General features: G+C 42.5%; 4 protein-coding genes across 6 annotated transcripts in view; 2 read left to right on the forward strand and 2 right to left on the reverse strand.

The window, feature by feature from the left end:
* Positions 1 to 8,813, forward strand: part of RB195_010058 (uncharacterized protein) — a gene marked incomplete at both ends in the record, with an annotated part of 38,002 nt that extends 29,189 nt beyond the window's left edge. For both annotated transcript variants that reach the window (XM_064190887.1, XM_064190888.1), the window contains 11 exons: positions 351 to 518; positions 743 to 856; positions 1,032 to 1,112; positions 1,195 to 1,290; positions 1,664 to 1,759; positions 1,809 to 1,940; positions 4,013 to 4,104; positions 5,041 to 5,166; positions 6,908 to 7,012; positions 7,108 to 7,172; positions 8,797 to 8,813. In XM_064190887.1, the coding sequence (XP_064048470.1) occupies positions 351 to 518; positions 743 to 856; positions 1,032 to 1,112; positions 1,195 to 1,290; positions 1,664 to 1,759; positions 1,809 to 1,940; positions 4,013 to 4,104; positions 5,041 to 5,166; positions 6,908 to 7,012; positions 7,108 to 7,172; positions 8,797 to 8,813 (1,092 nt within the window). The remainder of the gene's footprint in view (positions 1 to 350; positions 519 to 742; positions 857 to 1,031; positions 1,113 to 1,194; positions 1,291 to 1,663; positions 1,760 to 1,808; positions 1,941 to 4,012; positions 4,105 to 5,040; positions 5,167 to 6,907; positions 7,013 to 7,107; positions 7,173 to 8,796) is intronic.
* An 887-nt stretch (positions 8,814 to 9,700) lies between these two features.
* RB195_010059 (uncharacterized protein) lies at positions 9,701 to 10,039 on the reverse strand (the record flags this gene model as incomplete). The annotated part of the gene is made up of 1 exon (XM_064190889.1): positions 9,701 to 10,039. One exon carries the CDS (start codon positions 10,037 to 10,039, stop codon positions 9,701 to 9,703), a length of 339 nt encoding a protein of 112 aa, XP_064048472.1.
* Positions 10,040 to 10,366: 327 nt separating this feature from the next.
* RB195_010060 (uncharacterized protein) lies at positions 10,367 to 10,657 on the reverse strand (the record flags this gene model as incomplete). The annotated part of the gene is made up of 1 exon (XM_064190890.1): positions 10,367 to 10,657. One exon carries the CDS (start codon positions 10,655 to 10,657, stop codon positions 10,367 to 10,369), a length of 291 nt encoding a protein of 96 aa, XP_064048473.1.
* Positions 10,658 to 10,742: 85 nt separating this feature from the next.
* On the forward strand, positions 10,743 to 27,742 carry RB195_010061 (uncharacterized protein; the record flags this gene model as incomplete). 2 transcript variants are annotated; one of them, XM_064190892.1, is made up of 10 exons in its annotated part: positions 10,743 to 10,780; positions 11,623 to 11,705; positions 17,467 to 17,513; positions 17,595 to 17,698; positions 24,396 to 24,486; positions 24,557 to 24,712; positions 24,778 to 24,911; positions 25,150 to 25,239; positions 25,355 to 25,499; positions 25,554 to 25,658. In XM_064190892.1, 10 exons carry the CDS (start codon positions 10,743 to 10,745, stop codon positions 25,656 to 25,658), a joined length of 993 nt encoding a protein of 330 aa, XP_064048474.1. The 2 variants fall into 2 exon arrangements, with proteins under 2 accessions (XP_064048474.1, XP_064048475.1); XM_064190891.1 differs by lacking the exons at positions 10,743 to 10,780; positions 11,623 to 11,705; positions 25,554 to 25,658 and adding exons at positions 27,227 to 27,429; positions 27,625 to 27,742 and having other exon boundaries at positions 17,358 to 17,513.
* Between the last annotated feature and the right edge of the window lie 13 nt (positions 27,743 to 27,755).

Raw genomic sequence — 27,755 nt, forward strand, 5'->3', positions numbered from 1 at the left:
TGAAAATAGATAAAACAATTTGTCAAGATGGAAAGGGGTGGATGGGGGGGGGGATAATTGGCTTTAAAGGCATCACCACACGAATCTGGGGTGATGCCCCTCCAGCGCTGTAGCTGTAGGAACTTCATACGACAACTAGTATAGGCATAACAGCTGGAGAAAGCCAGAAAAGAGTGGTGGGATCTCCAGTTGAGAAAGTCTCTAGGATAAAATTAGCCTTGGCAAAACAAATTTGTGCACAATTGGAGGTGTAGTTGTGGAAATTAGGTCTACTGGAGTGGGTGATTCCATGTTCACGGATTGCCTGAAGATGAAGTCCTTTTTTCACGAGAAGAGCAAAATTATTGCAGATAGCTATCACTCCTGCCGATATTCAAACGGATTACATGGACCAATACCTGATGAAGGCAGTAATTGAGAACAAAACACTGTTCGTAAACTCGAATGTGACGATCTCGTTGGTGGCCAGCAACAGCCTCAGCGATGGTGGTGGCGAGGACAAATTCGTCGTTTTGCCGGTGAGGATGAAATAGCCTTTTGTGGGCAAGGATTAGTGGATTGGAACACTAGCCATTCAACGACCCTATTTGAAATATTGACCTATTTGAAATAGATTTAAGTGACGAGGGTACAAAAAACTGAGAGAAAACAGGTTGAGGGTGTGTTCTAAAGTGCCTGCGTCATCATTTTTGTCCTTAAGAGCAGGGCTCGAAGAGTGATGAGATTGACGGAATTCGTTCAGATTTGCCAACTTGGAACGGAGTACCACGTTGTTGGAGACGAGTCAGCCCACGCCTTCCAAAGCTATCAGTCCACCAATATCATAACTGTGATCGCTACACAAGACAACACTAAAGTGTGTTTTGTTCCGTCATAAATTACTTTCAAGCCACTAACTCAAATCTCCATCTAACCAGAGAATATTTGAGGAGATCATACTGGCTGTACTCCAACTACTTTTGAAGATATGAAATAGGGATTAAAACTCAAAGTCGAAGCGAGTTCTTCACTTATTTTCCTTGGTAATTTAGGTGCAGCTGAATTATTTGTACACAACCCCAACAATAATCAACCGAGGTCAGCAGCTGACGATTGCCTCTTTCTACACGCAGGTGAGTTCCAAATAAATTCCGAAACATTTCCGGGATTCTTTCCCACTTCATCATCTACTTATTCGTCCATCAATCCGTTAAGACTACCATCGCTGTTGCTTCGGATAAACCTGTCGCTGTGCTGTCGGGATCGGTGTGCGGCTACGGCTATTACAACCCTACCCACTGCAGCTACGAGGTGAATCCATGAACTTGTATCTTAGCGCAGGTTTGAACAAAGGAATAATGAACATACCTATATGTGCGTTTCTTGTGATTTTTCAGATTTTCTTCACGAATATCAGTTGTGCCAGAAAGAGCATAACTTGCAAAAAAATTACGCGAATTTTTTTTTTCGAAAAAGACACTGTTGAGAGACGTCGTCACTAAAAAGGTCTGGAATGGGTATCGCAGAAGATGCAATGAGAGGATTTGAGCGAGCGGTTCCTCAGAAATCTAAACATAGGTACTGCAACGTGCAACATCCAGGCACATCGCGCGCTCTTGCATACTTCCAGTGGACCTGAAATAATCAAAACTGCAGCACTAAGGTAGGATGTTTGGCATTGCAGGTGCTGATGCTCGCACCGTCATCGAACTGGGGCACAGAGGCTCCCTTCTACAAATTTCAACCAGAAGACATCGGAGAGTTCATGGTCCTTTTCGAGGTATGACGCTAGCGCGGCATCAAATCCACCCTGAACTGCATGCTTCTAGAAGAACAACACCGACGTTTACTTCGACGAGCAGAAGCTTTCAATAGGTCCTTTCGATCACGACAGTTATCTCATCGCTGGAACGACTACCGGAATGTTCGTGCGAGCGACGGGACCTATCTACGTGGTTGCAGTGAGTGGTCATGAATATTACTGCTTTAAATGCATTCTAAACACAACCTGTTCTAATTCAATAATAAAGAGTATCACTATTTCCATAACTTCCTTAGAAAGAACTTTTGTGTTGTGCGCTTTTGAAATCAATGTTGGTTGAGCAAGATATTTTCTACTAACGGATTTTCGACATTTTCTTTAGAGATAAAATGAAAATGTGACTTTTCCGAAATAGTAATAATGGGCTTCATCCATGTTCAACTTCTACTAGGACAGCTCTACCCAGTTTACTTCGTTCTTGATCTGACGACTTCGGTGTATACTTACATTGACAAACTAGAATATAATGACGTAGCTCCGATCATCCTTGTTTTTTTCTTCTTCGACAGAACTTCAGCTCCAACAGTGACTTATCGAGGACCCGTTCTCTTCTATGTGAAAACGCATCCAATTTCGCTCAGTTTTCCAGCATCATCAAATCATTTCCTTCCGTTCAAATTGACTCGATACCGAAAATTCTTCTTATTTTATAAATACAAGAACCCAAATAGTCTACGTAACTGACGTTCAAGAGGATGAAGTGATCATATTCTATTTAAATTACTTAGATAAGAGTTGTCCTTTTAATCGGAAAACTTTTGTCAGACACTTAAACAGCTTCCACAACCACACTTTCACGGCTAATCTTACTCTAGACATATTCGCGCGATTGTCGGCATTTGTTGACAGAGGGTGACATGAGTCACAGTCGAACGAAAATGACTCCATTGCAATTACGTGAGCGGTTGTTTCGTGGCAGAACCTTCTACCACCTGTAGAACTGGTGAGAATGCAAAGGCATTATTTAGTTAGGCAGAAAAGTGGGAAGGACACAACTTTAGCGATCAGGAGTAAAAAGAAAAAATTCGACCTCCCCCACTACCCTCACCGATAAGATCCTTGAAGTCCTTTAAAGGCATCAGATTTCAGGTGGAGTGTTCCAATACGGGGTCGTAGATTATGGAGAGGTGGGTGATTCCGTTCATTTTTTCCTAACTGGCGCAAAAAAATGGCCCGGAAGATGCGGCGCATGCACAAGGCTGGCGCGCTCTAATGGAACTCGTTGTAGAAAATAGCGCGCCGGAACGCTCGAAGTCGTATCCTCCGGGTCGCTTTTTACGGCAATTAGGAACAAATAGACGGAATCACCCTCCTGCCCATAATCTACTATGCCGTATACGAATACTCCACTTGAAATCCGTACCACCTCAGATTCGAGGAGTGATGCCTTTAAAGGGCCCACGAATCTGAGGTGGTGCAGATTTCAGGTGGAGTATTCGTATACGGGATGGGAGACTACGGAGATGGAGGTGATTCCGTCCATTTCTTCCTAATTGCCGTAAAAAGGGGCCCGGAAGATACGGCTTCATTCGTTTTGGCGCACCATTTTGTACAAGAGGTTCGATTGGATCGCGCCAGTCTTTAATGCCTTTAAAGTGGAGGTCTCGCACATGCGAATAACCGCTGTATAAAATGGCTCCAAATTATATGTACACGTCGATTTGATTTTAAAAAAATCGACTGCCATTCGAATGATGCCTTCTCTACCTCTCTCCCTCTCTTTCTTTCTTCGTTTCACTAAACGTTTAATAACTGATCACATGGTCTTGATCGGAAAATGTACCATATTCGTCTGCGCATTTCAAATATTCAATCCAAAAGATAAAGTGAAGGTGGCATATTTCGAAAACTTTCTGACCATTCTGACAGGTCAAATGTGAATCCCATTTTAAGCTGTTTTTGCCTATCAAAATAGTCATTTGTTTGTGAACGTTTGGAAAGCCCCCTCCCCCTATCATACAGGTTGGTTTTCGTTCTGAAGATAGAAGGAACCTCATCATTTGGTATTATATTGCAATTATGAATTCTCATGACGAAATGTGGCACCAACCAGTAAACGACTGCTGATTGTGATCGCAATATACATGCTATATAGTAATACATGCTTTCGCCATCCTCCCTTAACCTTCTACGTTTATCTTCGTAAATATGTATGTGTTTATGTCGTGTGTCTATGGTCATTTGTAGTGTAAGCTGAAATGATTTCTTTAGGTAGGAAGCTCCAATTCACAAGATCAAGGAGCACCCTTCTTCGTAGATGTTTCCGGAAGCAGCAGTTTTGGACAGGGACCATACGTTTTCTCGTAGGTTACCTCAAAAATCTTAAAGTTTCTTAAGCAGTCATCGTTAGAAGGCAGAGGCAAGATTCCAGAATTCCGTAATGCTCATTTCTCCTTTCCTACATTCTCGTCCTCGCATTGAGATAGTTTCATTGAGATAGTTTTGCGCATGACTTGCTTGATTCAAAGGCCCCGCGAAACTGGGGTGGTACGGATTTCAGGTGGAGAGTTCCTAAACGGGGTCGTAGACTATGGGGAGGAGGGTGATTCCGTCCATTTCCACCCAAGAGCGCGCCAGCCTTGTGCATGCGCCGCATCTTCCGAGCCATTTTTTTACACCAGTTAGGAAGAAATGGACGGAATGTTAGGAAGAAATGGACAGAAACCCACCTCTCCATAATCTACAACCCCATATTGGAACACTCCACCTGAAATCCGCACCACTCCATATTCGTAGGGTGACGCCTTTAAATTCGGTAGGTGAAGTTTTCGATGTTTGCTTCCTTCCCCTCCTACGTGAGTCCGAGAGGCAGTTTTCCGCTAAGACGTATAACTCCGTATAACTAAAAAAAGATGTAGCCTTGAGAGCAGCAGAAATGTTTACTCACAGAACCAATACGTCTCGTAGGGAGGATTGACCAAATGGAAGCGCGCGAAGCTGGTCCTTATTGAAATTATCCAACAGAGCAGCCTCTCACAGCTTCATACAGTAGTGGAATCCATCTTACGCGCTTGCCTTTCTTCAATCCTGTGCGTGTAAAGGGTTGTCATGGATAGGTGCGTGACATGTTGGACTCGCATACCCCACTTTTTTCAAATCATGGCCTTGGGCAAGTCTTGATCACCGCTCTGCTCTAGTCTACATCGCAGCAGTTCTATGAGCTTATATAATTAACTGAGGCGTAGCTTTACAATTCTGCAAACTAAGCACATGGAAAATAATTGTGATACTATTTACAGAGTGGCTACTTCGCTTGACGAGCAGTTGAACCTGAAACACTTCATCCGCGTAACCTGCTCTGGCACAACTTGCCTTGGTACTGTCAAGGTTGACAATTACATCCCGAATGGACTCATCTACACCAGGTGAGAATGATCAGAAGAGGAGAAGAAAATGAGAGCTCCGCTCAACACTTCGAATAATGTTGGTAAATGCGTGCGGAGTGTGGCTGGACATAGCCGACTATTTATTACGGTAAAAAACCACTGCTCTGTTTTATTAGTGATGGCACGTCTCTTAACTAAAAGCTTATAGCTTGATGATGCATCATAAGCAGAACAAGTAAATGGACTGTCAGCCTGTGCTATTCTGCCGAGATAACGGCTGCTGACAAACAAAAGACCTGAGGCGAAAATCCGACACGCTGACTGTTGTTCAAAGAACAACAACGAGTTCGCACACTTTCAACGTAAGCGACGTTTGAGGAAGACAGTGGTAGTGGTAATTTACGAAGTAGATATAGTTCTTTGAATAATAAAGTCTTTTAACAGAAGATATCTATCATTTGTGGAACTGAATCGGTTTTGCAGAAAGAAAAAGAGAGTATGGATAAGAAATTGATCCTTTGCAAGTTAGAGAGCAATTCCAAGTTGAAAGCGTTGAGAAGAGACGTTCAGTGAACATCCAGTGAAATTCTATGGCGGCGTTTCCTTCGAATAAGCAGAGACCAGTACGCGTAGGAGTGTGTACGAATAACCGTGAACAGAACGATATACAACTATTTTTTGGTACTTCTGGTGAATTTTCATTCCAGACAAGCTGGAGAATTGATTGCATCACAATGAATTCTGTAGCTTGTCTGGAGCATTCCACTGTTCAAACCCTCCCTTGAACTATTTCATAGAGACTAGTAGTTCTGATTAACGTGAAGCAGCCAATTTAACATATGCAGTTGCCGAAAATTGTGGAAAGAATCCGTAACTAAAAGCGAACCAGTCGGAATTGGATTATTCTTCATCTCCACATTCTTCGCATTTGGTTGATGCGACCTTTTTTTCCAACATTGAAAACGTGGTTCGCTGAGAATAAATTTTCATCGAAGAAGGCTAAATTTTAACTGGCGTTGATCGCGTGGGGAAACATGGCTAGAGATTGAGTAAGAATGTAAATAAGACAAAGCAAACATGATAGAGGTGATTTGAACAGAAGCTTCAAAGTGTCTTTACCAACGAAAATGTGGAATTATGAATTATACGAATTATTATGTGGAAGATAAGAGTAGATAATACCATCAATGCGAATAAAAAAAATAGATTACGTCCATAAATTTCAGCAAACTATATTGGTTTTCAATGAAGGTCGAAGTGAAAAACCGTAGCGGTTTTCGAGACAACAGAAAAAGGAGGATTTTTTGACTCAGACTTGGAAAACTTTGCAACCTATAGCACCAGCGAGGTTGAGAAGAACTTTCGTTTTGCCAACGGTGTTTTTTATGAAAACTTTGCAGCATCGTAGCTCGTGGTTATCTACGCCTTGATACCAAGAGTTCTGAGCGCTTGCAACAAGTTTAGTTTCAATGTTCAACAGATACTATCGGAACATACTTATATAAATACAACCTTAGAACACTCCGGAATAATGTGGCCCTCGCTCGCTCGCGAATAGCGACACCTACACCTAATCCAGCTACAACCGCATTCCTCGATTGCCACTCGACGTCATACATCCCAACCCGATAAATGAGAAGTCGAATGCCCACCTTACATGAACTAGGGTTACTGTATTCTTTCAACTAAGCTGCTGCTTTTTGCTTGGATCGAAGATAATTTGTTCTGAAAATTCCAGATACTTCAAGTTTTTATTCCACAACAATGTGATGAAATTTAGAATGGGCCGCAGCAACTACTACTTCGTTGATGTTGCGGTCAAAGGAGGACAGCACACGGTTTCATTCATTGGTCCGGACACGCCGTGGTCACCTATCAGCTTTGGGTTAGTTTCGCTGTCTTCAATCATTGATGCAAGGTCTACCTGAAAGGGCAAGACATGTACCTTAGGAGTACTATTTTTAATGAGGGCATTAACAGAGTCACCGTGTATGGTTTTGGACAAAATCGCGCCTATGCATTCACTCCTGGTTTGAATTATCAAAGTGAGTTAAAATACACTCGCTTCTATCTACATGTTGAATATTTACAAAGAGTAACTATATACGGATACGGTGTATAGACAGTAAAGAATATTTCTGCTGTACTCTCAGATTTGCGAACAGTCAATGACTTTACTTCGCAATAGTTCATCCTCTTCATATTCTCATTAGAGGTACCCTGAACGTCGAACTGCGAAGCACAACGCACCTCTGCCATAGGACATTGGGGGAATTTCCCCAAATTGACTGAAGCAAAATCACTTGACTTCCTCAAGTTCATAACTAAGGGTACCCCACTGCCAAAATTTCCCATTTCTGGACAAAATAAACACGAGGACTTTTCTCCTTATCGTTACTGTCCCTAGAGGGCACAAAGATAGTTTTTAACCGTCTAATGTCTCTCTATTTAGTATCCGTTTCTGTATATGCAATCTATGATCCTGTATAGTCTTTGACCATCGGAAATCCATATCACGTCAGATTCGTGGGCGATGCCTTTAACCAAAACGTCCCCCTTAGGGCCGCAACCTTATGAATTCGGATCAATGTGTAAAAGTTTTGCATACGAACTTTCCGGTTCTTTTTTACTTTCACTAAGATTACTACCTTACATGACTTAGCTATTCACTTTTAGCAAGCCTGTTTGAAGAGATTAGTAATGTCGAAGCATTATTAGTTCCAGTTCTACTTTTCTTTTTTTTCTCCTAGGTAGCCCTAGCCTCCATGTCTGAGACCCTCTGACTGAAGCCTAGGTTTTAGGGCCCAAGAGACTCGTAGCTATTCATTTCCAGTAATGACGTGTCGATAGATGAACTATCGCCTTCTCAAATGGTCTTCAAATGGAAAACTAATTTGTCCCTTAAGAACGATCGTTGTGCTCCACGGACGTCTTTTTTTTTTCTCCTTGAAGTACAAGTCGAGGAGAGCACGGTTGGTTGGACTCTTGCCAACTACATTTCTTTGCACGCCGGTTGCCTAGAACAGGAATAAATCTACTTGCATCTCCAGGATCAATTCTCCCTTGGCAAGCAGTACTCTGAGTTCGCCTACCTCAGACATCCGTCATCGTCATCAAACTTCATCAAGACAACAAATCTCAGGTTGCGTAGGACATCCTTCCATTTTGAACTCGAGCAAATTTTCTCATTTTGGGTTCAAAGCCTAAAAAAACGTGGAGAAATTTGGTGCGCTCTACGTCTTCGAGGAGGCGCAATGGAAATTCGATGCGACACACACAACGACTCCAAGAGAAAAGGGCAGGATGTGCCACAACGAGAAGACAATACACTCGTTTTGGTTCCTTATCGAAGAAAGGCGATGAAATGTGCACATGTCACTATGAACACAGAAAAAGTAGTACCCACGATCACATTCTCAGGAACTTAATATCCCTGCGTGAATGGCACAACGAAGATGGTCTGAACGAGCTGCCCCATAATGATTTATGAGCTTCGGTTGAGCATGCCGAAGAAACATGGATGGCATTTCTGTAAAGGATGCTTGGATCAATGGGCTGCTTCTTAAAACTTTCTACTCTACGCAGTAGTCTAATTCTAGAGAAAAAAAATTTTGACGTGAATTTTCTCTAAGGGCGTTCCTTCCATTTTTTTAAACCGTTTATTTCCAGGTTCCGGAATATGCTGAAGAACTTAAGAAGAAATGCTTAGAGAGCTTCTATATCCCTCCTGATGATACATCTCTTCAGTCTTTGTAAATTTAAAAAACGATAAATTTGTAATTAGTGCGATAATGAGTACTCTACTTTTTGTTTCCAGAAGATTGATGATTACCGCTGATTACGACCTCCACCTTTTTTGAACCCGTGCAATATCTAATGGCTAATTGTGGCAAGAGGTGAAATCATCACCAAGTCCTTGGCGTGATTTACGAGTTACGATTGAAAACCAATAGAAGGGGCACCGTCAAGTTCACGCATTCTCCTATAATTGCACATGAGCCCTGCTCCTGCAAACTCTCTAATCCACGCGGATTCCATCTTTTCTAGAAACAAACATTTCATGAAACTTCGTTGGTCAACGATTCACGAAATTCCAAAAATCACGATAGGTAATGTAAAGTACCGAAATTGTAATTTTGGCTGCTGAGAACTGAAAATTCTATTTAGCTAGAAACTCAAGAGACAAGAACACACAAATAAGTAGTTTTCTTGGAGATTCAAAAATCTTTTGAAAACTTCTGCACTTGAAACATGTTACTTTAGTCGGATCTTCAACATTCAATCTCCAAAGCTATGGACCTATAGCTGCGAAAGATACTAAAATGTTAACTCTGTGGATACGTCACAGTTCTGCGCGCCTTGAATTCTTGCCACGCAGTATATTCGGTCAAAACCGACGTTCCGCAACATACCTCAAACTTGGGTAATTGGACTTTTTATCTTTAATTACAACACGTCATAAACATGAACGATAACAAAAACCCGGAATCATGAAATACAAAACACCATAACGTCTCCATACTTGTTAAATTGCTGCACGAACAACTACTGGAATCACACTTGTAGAACTTTTTTAGTACATAAAGAATCTTAAGACTGTTACCGATATAACCAACACAGTGTCCAGGTTGAGCGTCAATGTGCTGTTGCCCAATCTTCTCGTCTGACGTAGGTTATAATGTGACGGTTCCTTTCCTATTGATTGATCATCTACCGTGGTTTCCTGTGCAGTTTCCGACGATCTTTTCGGAGTTTGCTGATGTGACATAGGTTCCGGATTCTCCTTCGTCTCCTCGAAATCGAGCCCCTTGGCCTTCAACAGATTTAGAGGTGATTCTCTTACGTGAAGGTAGTATGACCGTTGACTCTCCGTGCCTTCGTTGTTTCTTATAAGTTCATCCACGCGACCCATTTTCCATGTGTTTCAAGGTTGTAGTGCGTCACAGGTCAGCATTGCTACGTAATATGTAACTTGCTTACTTAGATACTTAGATGGCCTGTCTTCACTGGAGGTGCGGGCCCAGTATTCCACTTGTTTCGTCCCTTCGCCATTGTCATCCAAGATGTTCTCAAGTTTTCTGGGTGACGTTGACGAGGTTCATAAGCCGTATTCAGCTGAGTCTCAGCCGGTCCAGCGAACACATCATCCCATCATAGAAAGAGTCTGTGGGTGGTGATTAGTTTCCCTGACGTGGCAACGGTGTTCACGTTTTCGCTGCTTATTAGAAGAACTGACGAGTTAAAAAGATGGGCATGGAGATCTTGGTCCGTCAGTTGGTTTGTAGCTTCCCTGACGGGTGCAAATGCTGCCCACACTGCTCTTATCTCCCAGTTCACTTCTTTCTTCAAATTTTTCAATTTCTTCATATTCATAGAACGACAGGTGTATGTATGGCGAAGTTTCCACGACTTGAGAGCCTTCAAGTTGTATTCCTTCATCCTCGTTGTAGGCGTTCTTCATGAATTGTGTCTTCTTTCTGTTTATTCGCGGTCCTACCCTCCTCTCTGCTTCGTTCAGTTCTTTGAGCATCGTTTCTGTTTCACTGGTACTTCTAGAAAAGAGAACGGCGTCAAAAAAAACGAAAACGAAGGTTGGAGACGAGTCTTCCATCAACATGTATGTCCCTTTCTTCCCAAACTCCGCAAAACGAAGGTTGGTGACGAATCTTACATCAACATGCATGTCCCTTTCTTCCTACGAAAGTAATTCCATTATCCATTGCTATGCAGCCGTAAACAGCTTTGGCGATATAGCATCGTCTTGGGTAAGGGGTGGTAGAAAAGCTGTATCCTCGTGGTGCATCGATCGTAGCAATTGGCTAATGTTTTAATGTAATACGACGCCTCCACACCTTGATCGACCAGAGCTGACAGTACTGCATTCGTTTCTACGCTGTCGAAGGCTTTCTCATAGTCCACGAAGCTTAGAACAAGCAGCATTTTCGGCAAACCCCCTATGACCCTCGACGCGGTCTGGGATATGGTTCAGGAAGCTAAACCCTGACGGAATCCAGCTTGTTCTTGAGGCTGGGCTTCATCTATTAATCTAGATATGCGCATGAGGATGATCTTAGTGAACACTTTGCATAACACGCTCAGCAGGCATATCGAACGGCAGTTCCAAAGGTCCTTTCTATCAGCCTTCTTATGGATAAGAACGGTTTGCGAGGTCTTCCGCTGTTTTGCGATCCTTTCTTTCTGAAGGTAGGACGTCATGTGTACCGCTAAGATTACATGAAGTGAATAGCCGCCAGCCCGAAGAAAGTCTGCTGATATAAAATCAGGTCCAGAGGTTTCATGCTCTTGATAGCGACTCGTACTTCCGAATGGAGCATAACGTAGCTTTACTAGTAGGGATGATCGGGTTGACATAGGAGTTGATGAACAGTTATAACTTATTGGGTATCTTATTCAGTTCTCATGATCAGTGAAGGGAACATAACGTAGCAGCCAAGAATTTGAAGAAAATACTTTCTTTTTCGACAGTAGTTTCAGCGAGCAAGAATTTCTAAGAGGAGTGTTTGCCTACACTATCCTAGACCGCTTACACGGGAAGGCTGGATGTACAAGGCTTACAGGTACTTGGATATATACTCTGAGAATATTTCATTTCGACATGGACGTATGTATGTGGCTCTGTTGCTCACTGTGATTTAATAGTTGCTCCAAAGAACGATCTGCTAACACACTGTCCTCTTTTTTTGTCTGCTTCAGAGATAAGCAACTCAACTGAACCACCTTACTGGTCGCGAGCATACTGATCTACCTGAAGAAGCGATGGAAATTTGCACAATGTTCAAACCAAGTGCATTTACGGACATTTTGAGTGTGAGGACCATGAAAGTCACATATTACAGTAAAATCCCCAATTTTCAATCACATCAATTTGATCTCTGTTATAGCGTTTAGACACCAATAGGTTTCTGTGTGCAAACTCTATCGATTGAGTTTAATTAAAGCTCCTGAAATCTAGCTTCAAAATGCTTTTTGAAGGAAGTTACTGTTACTTCACATCAGCAAGGCTGAGTCGTAGACAACTGCGCCCTGAGGATAAATGATTTTTGATCCGAATGCATTACGTGAAAAGCAAAGTGATAGTTACAAATTCATTCAATTTTGTTCGTTGACTTCGTTCATTCACTCACCCGATTCTCCCTGCAGCAGATGCTGAGCATTTATACTCCTCTGACCTGCTGCCGTTGTTGGCGCACTACATAAGAGGCAGCTGACCGTAGTCAGTGTGCGTTTTCGTGGGAGTGTCTGCCACTACTCCATTGTTATCTGGGCCAAAGGTCCTACCACTGATAAAGAATTCCAATGAACCACCTTCTACAACTAAAAGGATAACGTTTCTGGCGTTGATCAATCCGCTTGGAATGCGCCCCCACGTTCACTTCAATTCAGAATCGTTTGAGGTTTACGAACGTGTAACTGGCCTATACAATGACTTGCAGTGGCTAGCCGATGTGTCAAGTCAGTATTTTTATCTTCACAGATAAGTCTGGTACCAATTTATCGACCCCGGAGGGATGAAAGGCTTGGTGAGCACTAGGGCGGGTTCGAACCTCCGATCGATGTGCAGGAAGCGGAAGTTCTAACCGCTACACTACACCCGCGAAGAGTTATAATCTTGAAAACACAGGGTATTTCGGTGTAAACGGCAAATCGTTTACATTTTGCCTATCTGTTTTTCCGATCCTCTCTCCTTATTTGCAAAATTTTGCATTGCGTTGCTGCGAAAATTATGATCCTTTTCAAACATTCACTTCGAAATGTTATAACTCACCTTAAAATCAACTTAATCAATTGAAATAAGCACCATTACAATCCACGCATCTTCGTCAACGAGTTTGCATATTCCCGCTGCATAAAATTCCAGACTTTTTGGGGTCCACGAACTTCCGGAAGTCGTTATCGGCATCACTCTGGTTTTGGAAGATCTTGGCTTTTAGGCAGCTGTCCAGAAGTTTGAGAAAGTGATAGTCGATTAGCAAAAGGTTTGGCGAATATGGTGGATGAGACAGAGTCTCGTAGCTTAACTTGTTCGACTTCAGTAGCGTCACCTTTAAAATGTATGCTTAAAATATATGGCCGTAACCGATTCTCCTACACGACATGTAATGTTAATTTCTGTTCACTAACGCGGGGCGAAAAAGTTGGGATTTGCGGTGCATTTTGTCCAGTTCTTTGCAGTTCTTCTCTGCAGTAATGGTCTCGCCAGGTTTCATGAAGCTGTAGCGGATTACACCAGTTGCACATAATCACACTGTCAAAATGATCATCTTCGGGTGCATCTTGGCTTCGGGAAGTGCTTGGGAGTTTCATCCTCGCCTATCTCCCTGTCGTAAGGGATCCATTTTTTATAATACGAACGAGCAATGGATCGTTCTTGCTGCGTAACAGAAGCGTTGGGCAGATCTAAAAATGGCGGTTTCTTTTTGCGATCCTCTCAGTTCATATGGCACCCCCCTCTTCTACCTCTTCACCTTTCCAATTTTTCCCAAATGGCGCACGATTGTTGGATGGTCAACGCCTATTTCTTGGGAAACCTCTCGTGTTGTTTTAAGTGGGTCATCCTCAATTATTGTCTTCAGCAAGTGCTTGTCAACTTCAAAAGAGCGGCCACGACCTTCCCTACCTTCGAGGTTCATACCCCACCATGAAATTCTCGGAACTAACGTCGTATCGTGGATTCGGCGCTGCTTCCCTCACCTCGAACAGCGTTGGTATCCCGAGCTGTCTCCGCTGCAAACCTGCCGCAGCTTGTACTCGTAGAAGAAAATTTGGTGGAAATGTTGCCTCAACACATTGCCTTCTAAGTCGTGGCACTGAGCAAACACTGATTCTCGTTCAAAATCACTTTATCACTAATAATCGCAACGAAATGCGCAACAGAACGCTAAACAGCTTCTAATATTAAAGAGGAGTGTAACAGGAAAAAGTCTGTTGTTGTATTGTAAGATCTTAATAACCACGAGAAATCGATGGAACCGCTTAGAAGCACCGACCTTCAGAAAGAATATTCCAAAGATTGGGAGGGCCCTTCAATCAACAGACTGATTCCCTTAATGTGTGTGTACCGCCAGGAATATAAGAGCGCCATATTATGCCTGAGCCAGAGGGAATGTTCAACAGGATAAGCATATGCTTTTAACATTTGTTATATACCAGCCTGAACGTCCCGCTAAAGCAGGACTTAAGGCTTTTTTTTTTGGTGTTCGCTTCGCTCACCTTCACCGATCAATAAGAAATAGCAGTACCAACATTTTCTGTAAAATTAGAATTTTTCTATTAACGCTATCTTCAATTTTTTTTTACTCGAAAATTTAAGCATGGATGTAAGATCTTATGGTTTTTTCCTAAGCGCGTCAGTTCTATATGTGGGAAACAATCAAACGTGATTTTACATCTATGTTTCTCTCAAACAATTTGGAAACATTATTCAAAGTACGAGATTCCTCCGTTCTCAACGGTAACAAAGAATGATGTGCTAACATGAAATGAACATGAATGACGTGAATATCATAATCGTAGTGATGAAAATAACGTTCTACATCAGGTCGCGTGAACTGCGAAGTTATCATAGAAACCTATTCTACCGCCCTGGGGCTACCGCGCACCAATCCGACGCAGTGGAAACCGTCTCTTCCCACTTATGGCTTTCTGGCACAGGCGCACCATTCCGACCCCCTGGGGCATCCGATTTTACAGTTATCTGGCTCCGGGGCACGAATTCGTCGCCGCAGGATCCGTCTCATTCAATTTTACCCCGTTGAGACTCCAACGCACCAAACCGACGCCATGGTATCCGTTTCCCTCTCTTTCTGGAATTTCTTGACTGAGACGCACACACGTGACAGAATACGCTTATTATTATATAGCGCGATAGTTTACAAATTTGGAAGTATACATTCATATAAAAGTTTATTTACCCTCACTAACATATGAGAGAAACTAATTTGCCTTATCAAAGCCAACATACAAAATTGAATATCTTTTGACAACGGGTAAAAGGTAGAGTGATTGCCTATTAGGTGCATGACGATGGTTCGGCAACTCACCGGTACAGAGTTTTGCATCATTATGGAATATTTTCGTGACACACAGACAACACACACACGGACTAAGCGCGTTATTATATAGCATGATATTGCCTACCAAACACCGGAACAATGAATTATAATAGAGGGGTGGGGTGATGCGATGACCTGGCAGGGTCACTGTCGCATCGTGGGCAGGGCGAAAAAATAAAGAAAAATATGCCTAGGAGACCAAATTACTACTTTTGCGGTTACAAAGAATTTTTTTAGGCAGCTGTTAATTCTTTGTTTGGAGAGGTGATTAAAGACCGCCAAGCGGGTGAAGTCATAGTTGGGAACGACTTCGTCGTCGTTCACTGGTTTAGGATGTTCCTGTGCAGATACCCTTTGGTTTGGGAGGGGGTTTGATTTTGGATAGAAATATTCGCGAACGAAGAGCGAGGAAAACATAGTTTGAGCCAGTTTACGTGAACGATTTGTTGTTTACGTCGACCAGCAAATTGGTGGTAGTGGCATTGGTAGTAGTGACATTTGGAACAATGTGTTAGACTATAAAAGGGCGTTTCTCTAGGCAGGTGAAATTTGGACGAACGGCCACTGCGTACTACGACAATATTACCAATAAAATGCACTTTAAAAATCTTTGCTTCGACAATCGTAACGTGAATTGTATCTATCTGCCTGTTTGGCAATTTGGTTCCCGACCTCAATTATTGTGCTTTACAGGGTAGTAGAGAATTGATTTGCGAAGTTATCGGTTGCGTAAAGTGAATAGAGAGCTGATGAATGATGTCATTCCAAATTTTGTCCAAATCAAACGTCAGCTTTTATCACCCTTACCCGTTGTTCATAGATTTTTTAAGCGGGCGCCAATGATACGTCCATTTTTCTCTATCGCGCGTGAGATTAGCTAATTGGCTTTTCTTTTCGTAAGGACCATCATATCCTTCTTTGAAGGAATTCGTGAAGAACCAAATCGGGACGTATGTGGCGCAGTCGGTCCTTTATAACCACACAGTCGATGGTTCCAGATCGCCCTTGTGCAAAAACCAAGTCTTTCATCCCTCCGGTTCGATAAATTGGTACCACACTTGTCTGGGAGTATAAAAACACTGACTTGATCATCGGCTGACCCCCCACTAGTCATTGCATAGGCTAGCACGCGTTCCAAAATCTCAGCGATTAAGAATAGCAATAAAACGCTTAGACGCACCTCAAGTTGATTGATACGCCAGGGACTTTATCCATTATACTTTTGTTACGAAATTGACGTACTATGGAAATCCCAGGGAATCGGAAGTGTTCGCGTTGTAGACTACGGAACTAAGTGTGGTCTCGCTCAATTCTCTCTAGTCGTCCTAAAAAACGGCGTGGGAACGTATTCCCCACGAAGATATTATGCCGTCAAAACGCCTCTATGTGCACGTTACCGTCCCCTCAGTAGTCTAGTGCGTTCCAACTTACCTAGTAGAACGAACACCGTCTTCCACGCTAGTTTTAACGACGATTAAGGAAGATGAGCGAAGCTATAGTCGGGTCAAAACGGCGTGAAGCACCCACAGTTGGGTTAACGGCTGCGCTCGAAGCGGGGCGGTGGAGACAGCGGTTGGAATCGAGGAGGGACAATGGCGAACTGCAGAGATGGATGGCGGTGATTAGCTTACATGTAATAGATCTTCTAAGACCAATGCTTAGGTCTTAGGACCCTGAATGATTTAGTTATTTACTTCCAAAAATGAGGACACCACTGAGTGCGCCCCACACCCGCCAACTACATTATACTTCTCTACGAGTTCCGTGGTGTTTCTGTACAACGTCAATTTCGTGACACGCCGCCTTCAACATACATGAGCTATTCGCCACAATCAGTGGAATCGCCTTCGCTAGTCAATACCTCAATCAAAGACGGAAGCATCGGAATGCAAGTGTCCATCAGAACCACAGCAATCGTGTTAAAAATCAGAGATTCTCTTTTACGGTAAAATTCTTTGGATTTACGCAGGCTACACGTACGCTATATATTTGACGTCTAATTGTGGGATGCGGTAGGGAAACAATACATACCGGAATATATTTGGCGTGTAATTTATTTCTCATCTACGTTATTATTTGGTGATGTCCCACTTCCATTTGTTTCTATCACCGAAAAAAGACCTTGGAGTAGCGCAGAAATCTCAGTATTTTTGGGTAATGGGCCGGAAAAACGCCATTAAAAAGTCTGCGAGAGGAGATCTTATTCCGACACCCGGACCCTTGGAACAGCAAATTGAAGGGGCACAGTTTGTAAAATCTCGTTCAGAAAAGCGAGAGAAAAGGAAGCGGAAGGTCGGAAATGAAGCCGGTGAAGTAAGTGAGGTCTTCATTTCCTTTTCGGTTTAAGAAAATACTTACTTGGCTTCGCATCTGGTGTACTGTTTAACTTTTCAGTATATTCCAAATTCCCTTTCGGAGAGGATCATATCTGAAGCAAGAAAACAAGTCTGTGATATCGATCTTGAGGATGAAAGTGGAACAGTTGAGGAGAGTAAGAGGTGCTTTACTCTTTTTACCCTTGTTACTTCTATTGCTGTATTCTGTATTGCTTAGTGAAATTGGTCCAAGACTTATGTTTTGATCAGCGATGTGTGGTGAGAACCTTAGGTTATGTAGATAAGTGAACAAATGAAGTACCATAATCGTGAAGCCCATTAAAACTCTTCAATCGAGCTCGTATTTAAACCTACATCCGGAGGGTCCGCTCATTGGACCTATGGTAACTCGCCGCAAAAATCAAAATGATACCCCGAATACTTAATTGCTCTGTTGTTTCAGAGGAATAAGGTTAGAGAGAACACCTAATAAGGTTTACCTTTAAACAAACGAGGAGAATATCACAATAAACTTCAATACAAGAAAGAAAGAAACTATGATCTCCGAATTTCAAACTAAGTAAGAAATGAAACTGGAATTTGAGGTTTTTAATCCTTATCATGCAGTTGAGAAAGACTACTTAAAGTAACTTACTTACTTAGATACTTACATACTTAGATGGCCCGTTTTCACTAGACGTGTGGGTCCTCGCCATTGTCATCCAAGATGTTCTTACGTTTCGTGAGTGACGTTGATGAGGTCCTTGAGCCGTATTCAGCTGAGCTCTCAGCTGGTCCATCCTTGTAGCGAACACGTCACCCCATCTCGTTGGCGGTCTTCCTCGAAGGCGTTTAGAATCTTTTGAGATGCACTCTAGCATTCTTTTAGTCCATCTATCGTCGATTCTTCTCATAATGTGATGCTATGCTTTTCTTTCAATATATACTCCGCTGGATCGCGAAGACGGGACATTCCTCTTAAGTCGGAGACCGGCTAGGTGTTGTGTGCGCCGGCTAAACTTCAGAAGGCGTCTCTCAAGGGCTCTGTGGGTAGTAAGTAGCTTCCCAGACGTGGCAGCGGTGTCTGCCCACGTCTCCGCTGCGTAACAGAACTCTGGAAGTCGAACAGATGGGCACGAAGATCTTGGTCCGTCAGTTGGTCCGTAGCTTCCTTGACGGCTGCGAATGCTGCCCATGCTGCTCTCATTCTTCTATTTGGTTCTTTCTTCAAGTAGTTTTCCATGTTCATAGAACGTCCGAGGTATACGTATGACGAAGTTTCCACGATTTGGGATCACGATCCTTCAAGTTGTACTCCTCCGCCCTCTCAGAAGGCGTTCTTCCCGAACTGTGTTTTTCTGTTTATTTGCAGTTCTATTCTCTTCCCTGCTTCGTTCAATTCGTTGAGCATCGTTTCTGCTTCATTGGTACTTTTCGAAAAGAGAACGATGTCGTCCGCAAAACGAAGGTTGGAGAGGAATCTTCCATCAACACGTATGCCCCTTTCTTCCTACGAAAGTAATTTCATTATCCATTGCTATGCAGCCGTAAACAGCTTTGGCGATATAGCATCGTCTTGTGGCACCCCTTCCCTTGGGTAAGGGGTGGTAGAAAAGCTGTATCCTCGTGGTGCATCGATCGTAGCAATTGGCTAATGTTTTAATGTCATACGAGGCGTCCAAACCTTGATCGGCCAACGCTGACGGTATTGCATTCGTTTCTACACTGTCGAAGGCTTTCTCGTAATCCACGAAGGTTAGAACAAGGGGGAGGCTGTATTCCCGGCAAACCCCTATGACCCTCGACGCGGTCTGGGATATGGTTCGAGCAGCTGAACCCTAATGGAATCCAGCTTGTTCTTGAGGCTGGGCTTCATCTAGCCATCTAGATATGCGCACGAGGATGATCTTAGTTTATACTTTGCATAACATGCTCATCAGGCATATCGAACGGCAGTTCCGAAGGTCCTCTCTGTCACTTTTCTTATGGATAAGAACTTTTTGCAATGTCTTCCGCTATTCTGCGATCAATTCTTTTTGAAGGTAGGACGTCATGTGTACCGCTAAGATTACATGAGGTGGATGGCCACCAGCCCGAAGAAAGTCTGCTGATATAAAATCAGGTCCAGAGATTTCATGCTCTTGATAGCGACTCGTACTTCCGAATGGAGCATAACGTAGTTGCCGAACAGATATATCTTATTAGGTATCTTATTCAATTCTCATGATCAGTGAAGGAAACATGAGCATGAGCTGAGCGAAGAAGTGCGAGTCCCGTCTTCGCTCAGCAAGGCTGCTAGCGGAATATTATAATCGGTGAGATCCCTGCGGCACTTCTTTAGACTCGTTCTTCTTTGTGCTGCTTCCAGAATCTTCTTCTGCGTGTATTTCGAAAGATTCTTCTGCAACGCTTTTCTGCAGCTAGTGTCTTCTACTCAATGTGCAATGCATTCGGATCAGGCCTCAAAGCCCTTCTTCTTTCCAACAATTCCTTCTTCGAAATTCGATCCAAGTTTGTCGTGTGCGGCTTCGATTCACGCTCAGCACAGGCTTGTAATCCTCTGAGCAGCATCTCGTGGTCCACGTTTGGGTCCTTCTCGATATGCCAGTCACCCTGGGACAAGGAGTCCTCGAGTACGCAATTGTCGTAGACGACTTATTTTCTCCTTCGTTGCCGATAGCAGATTTTCTTTTCCATCGTACGGCTAAGTCGTATTCTTGCACGAAGGAGACGGTGATCAGAACCACTACAAAAGGATGGTACTACTGAGACGTCAGGTAGACACCACTTCCGTTTGGTGAGTATGTGGTCGATCTCCACACGAGTCGCGCCATTGGGCGATTCCCATGTCCACCGACGATGATCTTTTTTTCATGAAAAGAGAGTTCCCATGAAAGGCGAGCGGCGGACAACAGCCCGGTGAGACGATTGCCATTTTCGTTCCGGTCCCCTAGTCCAAATTTTCCAATCATGTATTCCTCTTCTGTAGCCTTTCATAGTTTTGCGTTGAAGTCCCCGACAGCTAATTTGTAGAAGGGCTTCTCGTTGCGGATCACTTCTTCCAGCTCCTCGTAAAACGCGTTCATTTCGAATTCATCAGCTGCTGATGTTGGTGAGTAGCAGTTGATGATATTATTAGGTTTTTGGCGCAGAGGGCGGAGGCGAAGAATGGCCAGACGAGTTAACAGGATCTCGTGAGAATCGACAAGATGGACGACGGATGAGTGCACAACAAAACCAACACCGCCTATATTTCGCGACGGAACCTTCTCTCCACGAATGACAAGTGTACCGTCATTCATCTGTCGTACGTCGCTCCTTCTGCACTTGGTCTCCTGCAGAGCAATCACGTGAAATTTAATACGCTCTGCAGCTCCGAGAAGAGCATACAGATCAGCGTCTGTGGAAACTGTTCTCGCGTTGTAAGTACACAGTCTGAGACAGTCTCCATGGCGAGTCGTGCGTGTGTCGCCTTGGTCCAGAATCAAAGACGTCTTGATCAACCTGAGATTTGATCGCCTCCCACCGGTCGCCATATCGTCCGACGTCTGAGAAGGTAGGGCCCAATGTGCAGGGTACTGAGGCAGTGAATATGCTGGAGTGGCAAAAAGACTTTTCCCCAAACTAAGCAGCGCTGCCACGGCGAGCTTAGCTTTCACCACAGGTCGTCGCCCAACCTTTATGGATCAGGGGGCCACCTTGCGACATTTTGCCAAGACGGTGATGAGTCTTAGCAGTGGTTTATTCTTAGCTAGGCTTCCGATTCCGAGAAGTCGGATGTGTCGAACTCTTTAGCTTGGGTGACCCTGCCGGAGGACGAACCTCCGCTGTGCTTCGCAGTTCGACGCCCAGAGTCACCTCCACGCCAGTATGAGGAGGTAAACAGTTGTGGAGGACTTAAGGTAACTGCACAGCTTATATCTTTTTTTTTCTTTTACCCAGTTTCCTTCTCGTTGTTCCATTTGTTCTTGCATTGATCTTCTTATTTATTATTATCTCTAATTTAATTCGAACTTTTTTGTCCTTCCTCTTCTTTTACATTCCTGTTTCGCTTGATTTGTTTTCTCTTTATTCTATTTTTTTTTCACAGGCGAACTTCTTCCAACACAATTAATTTCATTTATTCCCAAAGTATTAAGTATTGAAACAGTAGCAGGACGCCCGTTTTTAACCTCGCTACTGTTTAAAAGCATCACTCCACGAATCTAAGGTTGTTTCAGGTGGAGTATTCGTATACGGGATCGTAGGTTAAAAGCAGCATACAACGAATCTGAGGTGGTGCGTATTTCAGTTGGAGTATTTGTAAGCGGGATATTAGATTATGGAGAGGGGTGTGATTCCGTCCATTTCTTCCTAATTGCAGTAAAAAAAACGGCCTGGAAGATGTGCGCGTGCACAGGGCTGGCGCGCTCCAGTCGAACTCCTTGTGGAAAATAGTGCGCCGGAACGCTCGAAGCCGTATCTTTCGGGCCGTTTTCTACGGCAATTAGGAAGAAATGGACGGAATCATCCTTCTCTCAATAATCTACGATCCCGTATACGAATACTCCACCGGAAATCCGTACCACCTCAGATTCGTGGGGTGATGCCTTTAAGCTTTAGTAATAGGAGAACAAGCGACGTTATGTTCTTCACTTTTCTGTAATTTTTTTTCGTCCACGTAATAGCATCACCAAAGCCGAAGTGTCTCAATGGCTTCGATTTGATTTTAAGTTTCCTTGAGCAGAGGTTTGAGGTTGAAAACTGGTAAAATTCGGAAACACAAATGAGTAGCCATACTCTCGCACACGAAAGACGGAAACTTTAGGATTCAGCTTGAGCGGAAAACTGCTCTTCCAAAGCAAAAATCTTGAAAACGAGTCCAAAGACACCAAAACAAAGTCGATTGAAAGTATTTACGAGTTGAACTTCAAGTAGAGCCTGAAAACGCTATCTAGTCTTGTCATGGACCGCACTTCTTCATTATCTCGTACCAATGTAAGGACTGTATAATCTAGGATGTTTTGTAGAAAAAGTAGTTTCTCCAATTAGAAAAAGATACTGGAGAAGAATCTTACCAGTACGCATCCTCTGACTAGGAGCAAAGTAAGCAAAACAATCACATGCTGGGAAGTAAGGAAAGAATGAAAAAAAGAGTGTAAGAAGAAAGAGTGAAGAGCAAAAAAAAACAAAAAAGAATGGATGTAAGAACAGCGAGACACACGAAAATGAAGCAAACATGAATGAAGTAAATGTGTTTGGAAAAGAAGAGAAAAAGAATTTGGAACCGTAAGCCTTTCCGAGGATACAAAAAGATTAAAGTAGACATAAAACCAAGGGACAAGGAAAGGGACAATAGTACAACTTCAAAAAAAAAGAGAGAGAAACAAGACGAAGTAATCATATTAAGCAAGACAAGGGAATAAGACAAAACAATGAGACAGTAAAATTGCAAAAGTAGAACGTAGAAACAGAACGAGTAGGACAGAGATGATCCAAAAGATGAAAGGAAATGAACATACAAATTAAATAAGGAAAGCAATGCAAGACCAAATGGAAAAAAACGAGAAGAAAACTTGACAGAGGAAGAGTAAAAGATGTTGACTATGCAGTTACCTGAAGTAATCTTTCTCATCTGCACGATAAGGATCAAAAACCTCAAATTCCTGTTTCATCCCTTAGTTTGAAATTCGGAGATCATAATTCCTTTCTCCCTTGATTTACGGTTTATTGTGATATTCTCCTTGTTTGTTTTATGGAGGCATACGTGAAGCACCATAAAGCACTCATCTACCTTTTTCTTAGGTTAATCTTCTGATACAGCAAAAGATTTGGTTACTCACTGTACCATTTTGAATTTCCTGGCGCGCTAGCATTGGTCCAAGAGGCGGAGCCTCCCGCAGCCTGCTGTAAGTTTAGATACAAGCGTACAATCGAAGCATTGTGGAAGGAAAGCTCTTCACATTTTGCGTAATGTGTAAAGCGAAAATATGTTTAACTGTGGACATTCTTATAAAAGAATTTACAACCCTTCAGTGATTATATGAAGGGAAAATGTAGCGGGGGGAGGAGAAGGGGGTTATTTGTCTTTGTAACTTTAGATTACATGTCATTGATCCTTTAAGACCAATGCTTAGGTCTTAGGGTCCCGAATGATTCAGTTATTAACTTCCAGAAATGAGGACACCGCTGAGTGTCCCCTCACTTGTGTAATATGAACGAACTACATTTTAGCTCACATCATTCAATTGAGATTGAAAGCTTCCGACAGAGATATTTTTGTCGCCTGAATTCGAAGTTTCCTAAATTCCTAAATTGTACATGAAATATCGAATTAATTTCCAGTAGTTCTTAGGGAAATGTGTTGCTCTAGCATCCACTGCAAATGTGCGAGTCTCGGTGACAGTTAAAATGGTAATTTGCTGGAGTTATGTGCGATCTGGAAACGCGAAACGAAAAAGTTCACTCGACACACATTATGGCTGCTGTTCATCTTCGAATTGTTTCATAGAACCCTAAACGTTTTGTTGAATCGTAATTACGTTTATCAGCTCTATCGTTGATTTTCTACTGAATTCTTATGATTGAGCTTATTGTTCACTAATGATTTGCCCCGACATCAGTTTGTGTTCTCGCACAACTAGTTTTTACTGCCATTCAAAAGGTGAAAATAGATGTATTTGGTGGTTTTTTTCCCGAGTTTTAATGATTCTGCAACTCTGTTGATGAAGAATCTGGGTATCGAGTAGAAAAAATGAGGGCTTGCAGAACCTCAGCCATCCTTCCTCTTTCCTGAATGTGAGTGGTCTTCTTAGTGTGTCAGCAAAAATTGGGATGAGCACCTTATCCGTTGTGTTCGATTTGTTCTGTTATCCCTCTCTATGCAGAATTAATATTTAAGGATGCGTCATGTGAGTCTAGGTGTTTCAAATGAAGAGACTTCTGACGCAGAAAGCTTTACTTGTGACGATGGGTACGATGATCAAGTCATTGTGAGTTTCTTCTTTTAGTTGATAAAGTAAAGTTTGGTTAGATGTTTGCACTTCAACAGTACTTATTCAGGAACTGGATCCTAAAGACGAAGCTGATTTGCAACGTTTTATGACCAACAAAGAAGGCGTGGCAAGGACCCTTTATGATATAATTAAGACAAAAATTGACGCAAAAACGGACGATGCGGGGTTTGCTCTGAGTGTTGCTGACCCAATGGAATTTAATGTGACATTTTTTATAACCTATTTTTACACTTGTCCCGATAGCTGCACGATCCCATCTTTATCTAGATGAGAGATCTCGATCCTGAAATTGTCGAGATGTACAAGGAAATTGGGAAAGTTCTCTCTAAATACAGAAGTGGAAAAATACCAAAAGCTTTCAAGGTTATACCAAAGATGGTGAACTGGGAACAAATTTTATAGTGAGTTTTAGAAGTGTGCTATGTAGATTTTTTTTCTTATTTTTGTGTACTCGCCCAAGCGGCTGCGCTCGAAGCGGCGCCATGGAAACAGCGGCTGGAATCGAGTTGGGACCATATCGAACTGCAGAGGTGGGTGCCGTAGCGAGGATCCCAACACGGTCTCACCGCGCCGCTTCGTGGCGTAGCCGCCTACGCAACTGTCCGTGCTTCATGTCGTTTTGACCCAACTGTATCTCAGTCTAACTGATCCTGATGGATGGAGTGCAGCAGCCATGTACCAGGCTACTAGACTCTTTGCCTCTAATCTCAATCCCAGAATGTGTCAACGGTTTGTTTGTTTTGGTATTAAATACGGCTTGTTTTGACATTCTGGAAACTGATCTGGAATTGATCATCGAAACTGGTCATTCTGGAAAATCTGGTTGAGATTCCTTATTTTTCAGCTTTTACAACCTTGTCCTCCTTCCTCGGATACGAGATGACATTGACGAATTCAAAAAGTTGAATTTTCACCTATATCAGGCTCTCTGCAAAGCAGTGTATAAACCAGCTGCCTTCTTCAAAGGAATAATACTTCCTCTTTGTGAGGTGAGAATTCTGTTCAGATTCGTCCTATGCAACTGTTTATCTACCCCATTCGAGATCACCGTCTTTCTGCAAGTCGACTTTACACCTGCTATTCAAAACATTTGTCGCCAAGTAACGACAATCTTTAGAATAGTCAATGGCCCAGCTGTCGGCGAGTAACCCGTGGCAGAATTTGAAATGTGGTTAGCATTTAATATGCTGCGTATATATTCCTAGGAACTTTTGCAGATGTCCCATTCGCTAAATACCACTAGCCTAGTGGATAACAAGGAACAGTAAAAGTGTTGGCTCCATTGTCAAAATCACCAACTTATATAAAACGCAAAATTGTTAATCTGTACGCCCGAATACCAGTTATTATGGACAATAAACTACCAAAACTACTGTAAACTCGGAAATTGGAGAAAATCAAGCGTTTATGACCATACCTCGTTGAAAATACGTCATTCCATACGATCGATTAAGCAGCATCGGAGAAATCCAGGTGTCGTGAGCTTTTGTTTTGTATCATATCGATCGACTTTACCCATTCAATCTTGAGCTTCTAACATTTATATACGGACAATTGAACGGACTCAGTGCATAGCCTGCAAATATGCCGCGAACGTTTGCAGCATGTTTCCATGGTACATCGCACTGTAGGAATTTTGGGTTAGAGTGTGTGATGCGTGATAAGAATTGAACGAAAAGACGGAGCAAAATACTTGTCAGTCTTTATGTGAACTGTAATAAGGAGCGAGCAGTAAACATTTAGTAATTATTGGATTTCTCTTTTTGTAAAATTGAACCAGAAAATTGAAAGGAACTTCGCTCCTCTAGAGGTGACCGCTGATGCTGAGTTCGGAGATGTGTAGTCCGTAGACGATATGTTGCAGTATATTTCGTTTTACAAGTTTTTGAGTCTTTTCTGCAATTCGACCACTCAAAGTTTACAGAATGTGGGGAAAACTGCAGGGATTTTTCGCTGCGGATGTTGGTACGTAATAGAAAATGTCCTCAAGCAATTATCAACATCACTGATATTGACCTATTCTTGCTGTATGGTCAGTGGGAGCGTGACAGCTAATGTTTTTTTTTCCTTCATATATTTCATATTTATATTTATACTTTTTTCCTTTCTCATACCTGACCACATTTTTTACATCCAACAATCCTTCGTATATGTATGGTAATCCAAAGATTTTTAAGATAACTCACAGGAAGACTATTTTTGAGTTGATATTTAAGAATTTTTTGAACACATTTGCTTTCTCATTCGCCTTATGGTGCCTTGTGCTTCACAAAAAAAAACGCATTGGTAGAAGCAACAATCACCGCGTAACTACCTTAATTCGGATCCGCTCGCTCTGCTCAAGTTTGTTCTGTCTCCGTAGAATAATTAGAGCTAAACATATTTCTACAGTATTGATTTGAATAAGGCAAAGCGCTGCAAAATTTCAAGTCAGAGTCAAGAGCAGTTGCAAGAAGGAAATATTAAGTTTTTTTTTCCGAAGAAAGCATCAAGGTATTTTCCTTCAGATCAACAATAATAGATGCTCATATTCAAAAAAAAGCGTTTATGTTGCAATTTGTATCGCAGCTGAATGGGTGTTATTGATCGGATACAGTTCATACTGGTTCTGCCTGGAACGGAATGAATTTCGTCATTCTTCCTTACGAAGCTGTCGTCATAGAAAGGTCGCTGCGGAGCTCCGAAAGACAACGACCGAAAGTCTTTATGTCTCCAGACTATGGCTTGTTTGCTGCTGCTTCTCCGATTATTTTTTATCATCAACACATTCAAAGTAAAACTTTTTGTTGAAACTTGTATCAATGCAGCTGAATGGGTGATATCTGTGATATTAAACAAACAGATGAGGTGTAATGTGCTTGGAGTTGCGTTGGCAGACAACGAGTTCGACTTTAACTCAGAGGTAAACTGTCTTACTAGGTTTGTCTGCGAAAATAAGAACACTGACTTGATACATTGAGTGGCCACCGCAAGTAGTTGAATAGCATAGTTTCATATACATTCATGAAACCTCAAACTATTCTGAATTGAAGTTGAAAATGTTTGCAGTTCGCGGGGGGATTGTTCACCGTCGACCATTTTATCCTTCATGTTAAACAGATAAAGGATACTTAGATACTTAGATGGCCCGTCTTCACCAGACGTGCGGGCAACACCATCCCTTCCAGTTGAGGTTGGAGAACTGCGAACTGCAGTGAAGAATGGTATTAGGAAAGGTCTTGCTTCGATCTAACCCCTGCGCTCCA

Source organism: Necator americanus, chromosome III (genome assembly GCF_031761385.1).
Source record: "Necator americanus strain Aroian chromosome III, whole genome shotgun sequence".
NCBI lineage: Eukaryota > Metazoa > Nematoda > Chromadorea > Rhabditida > Ancylostomatidae > Necator > Necator americanus.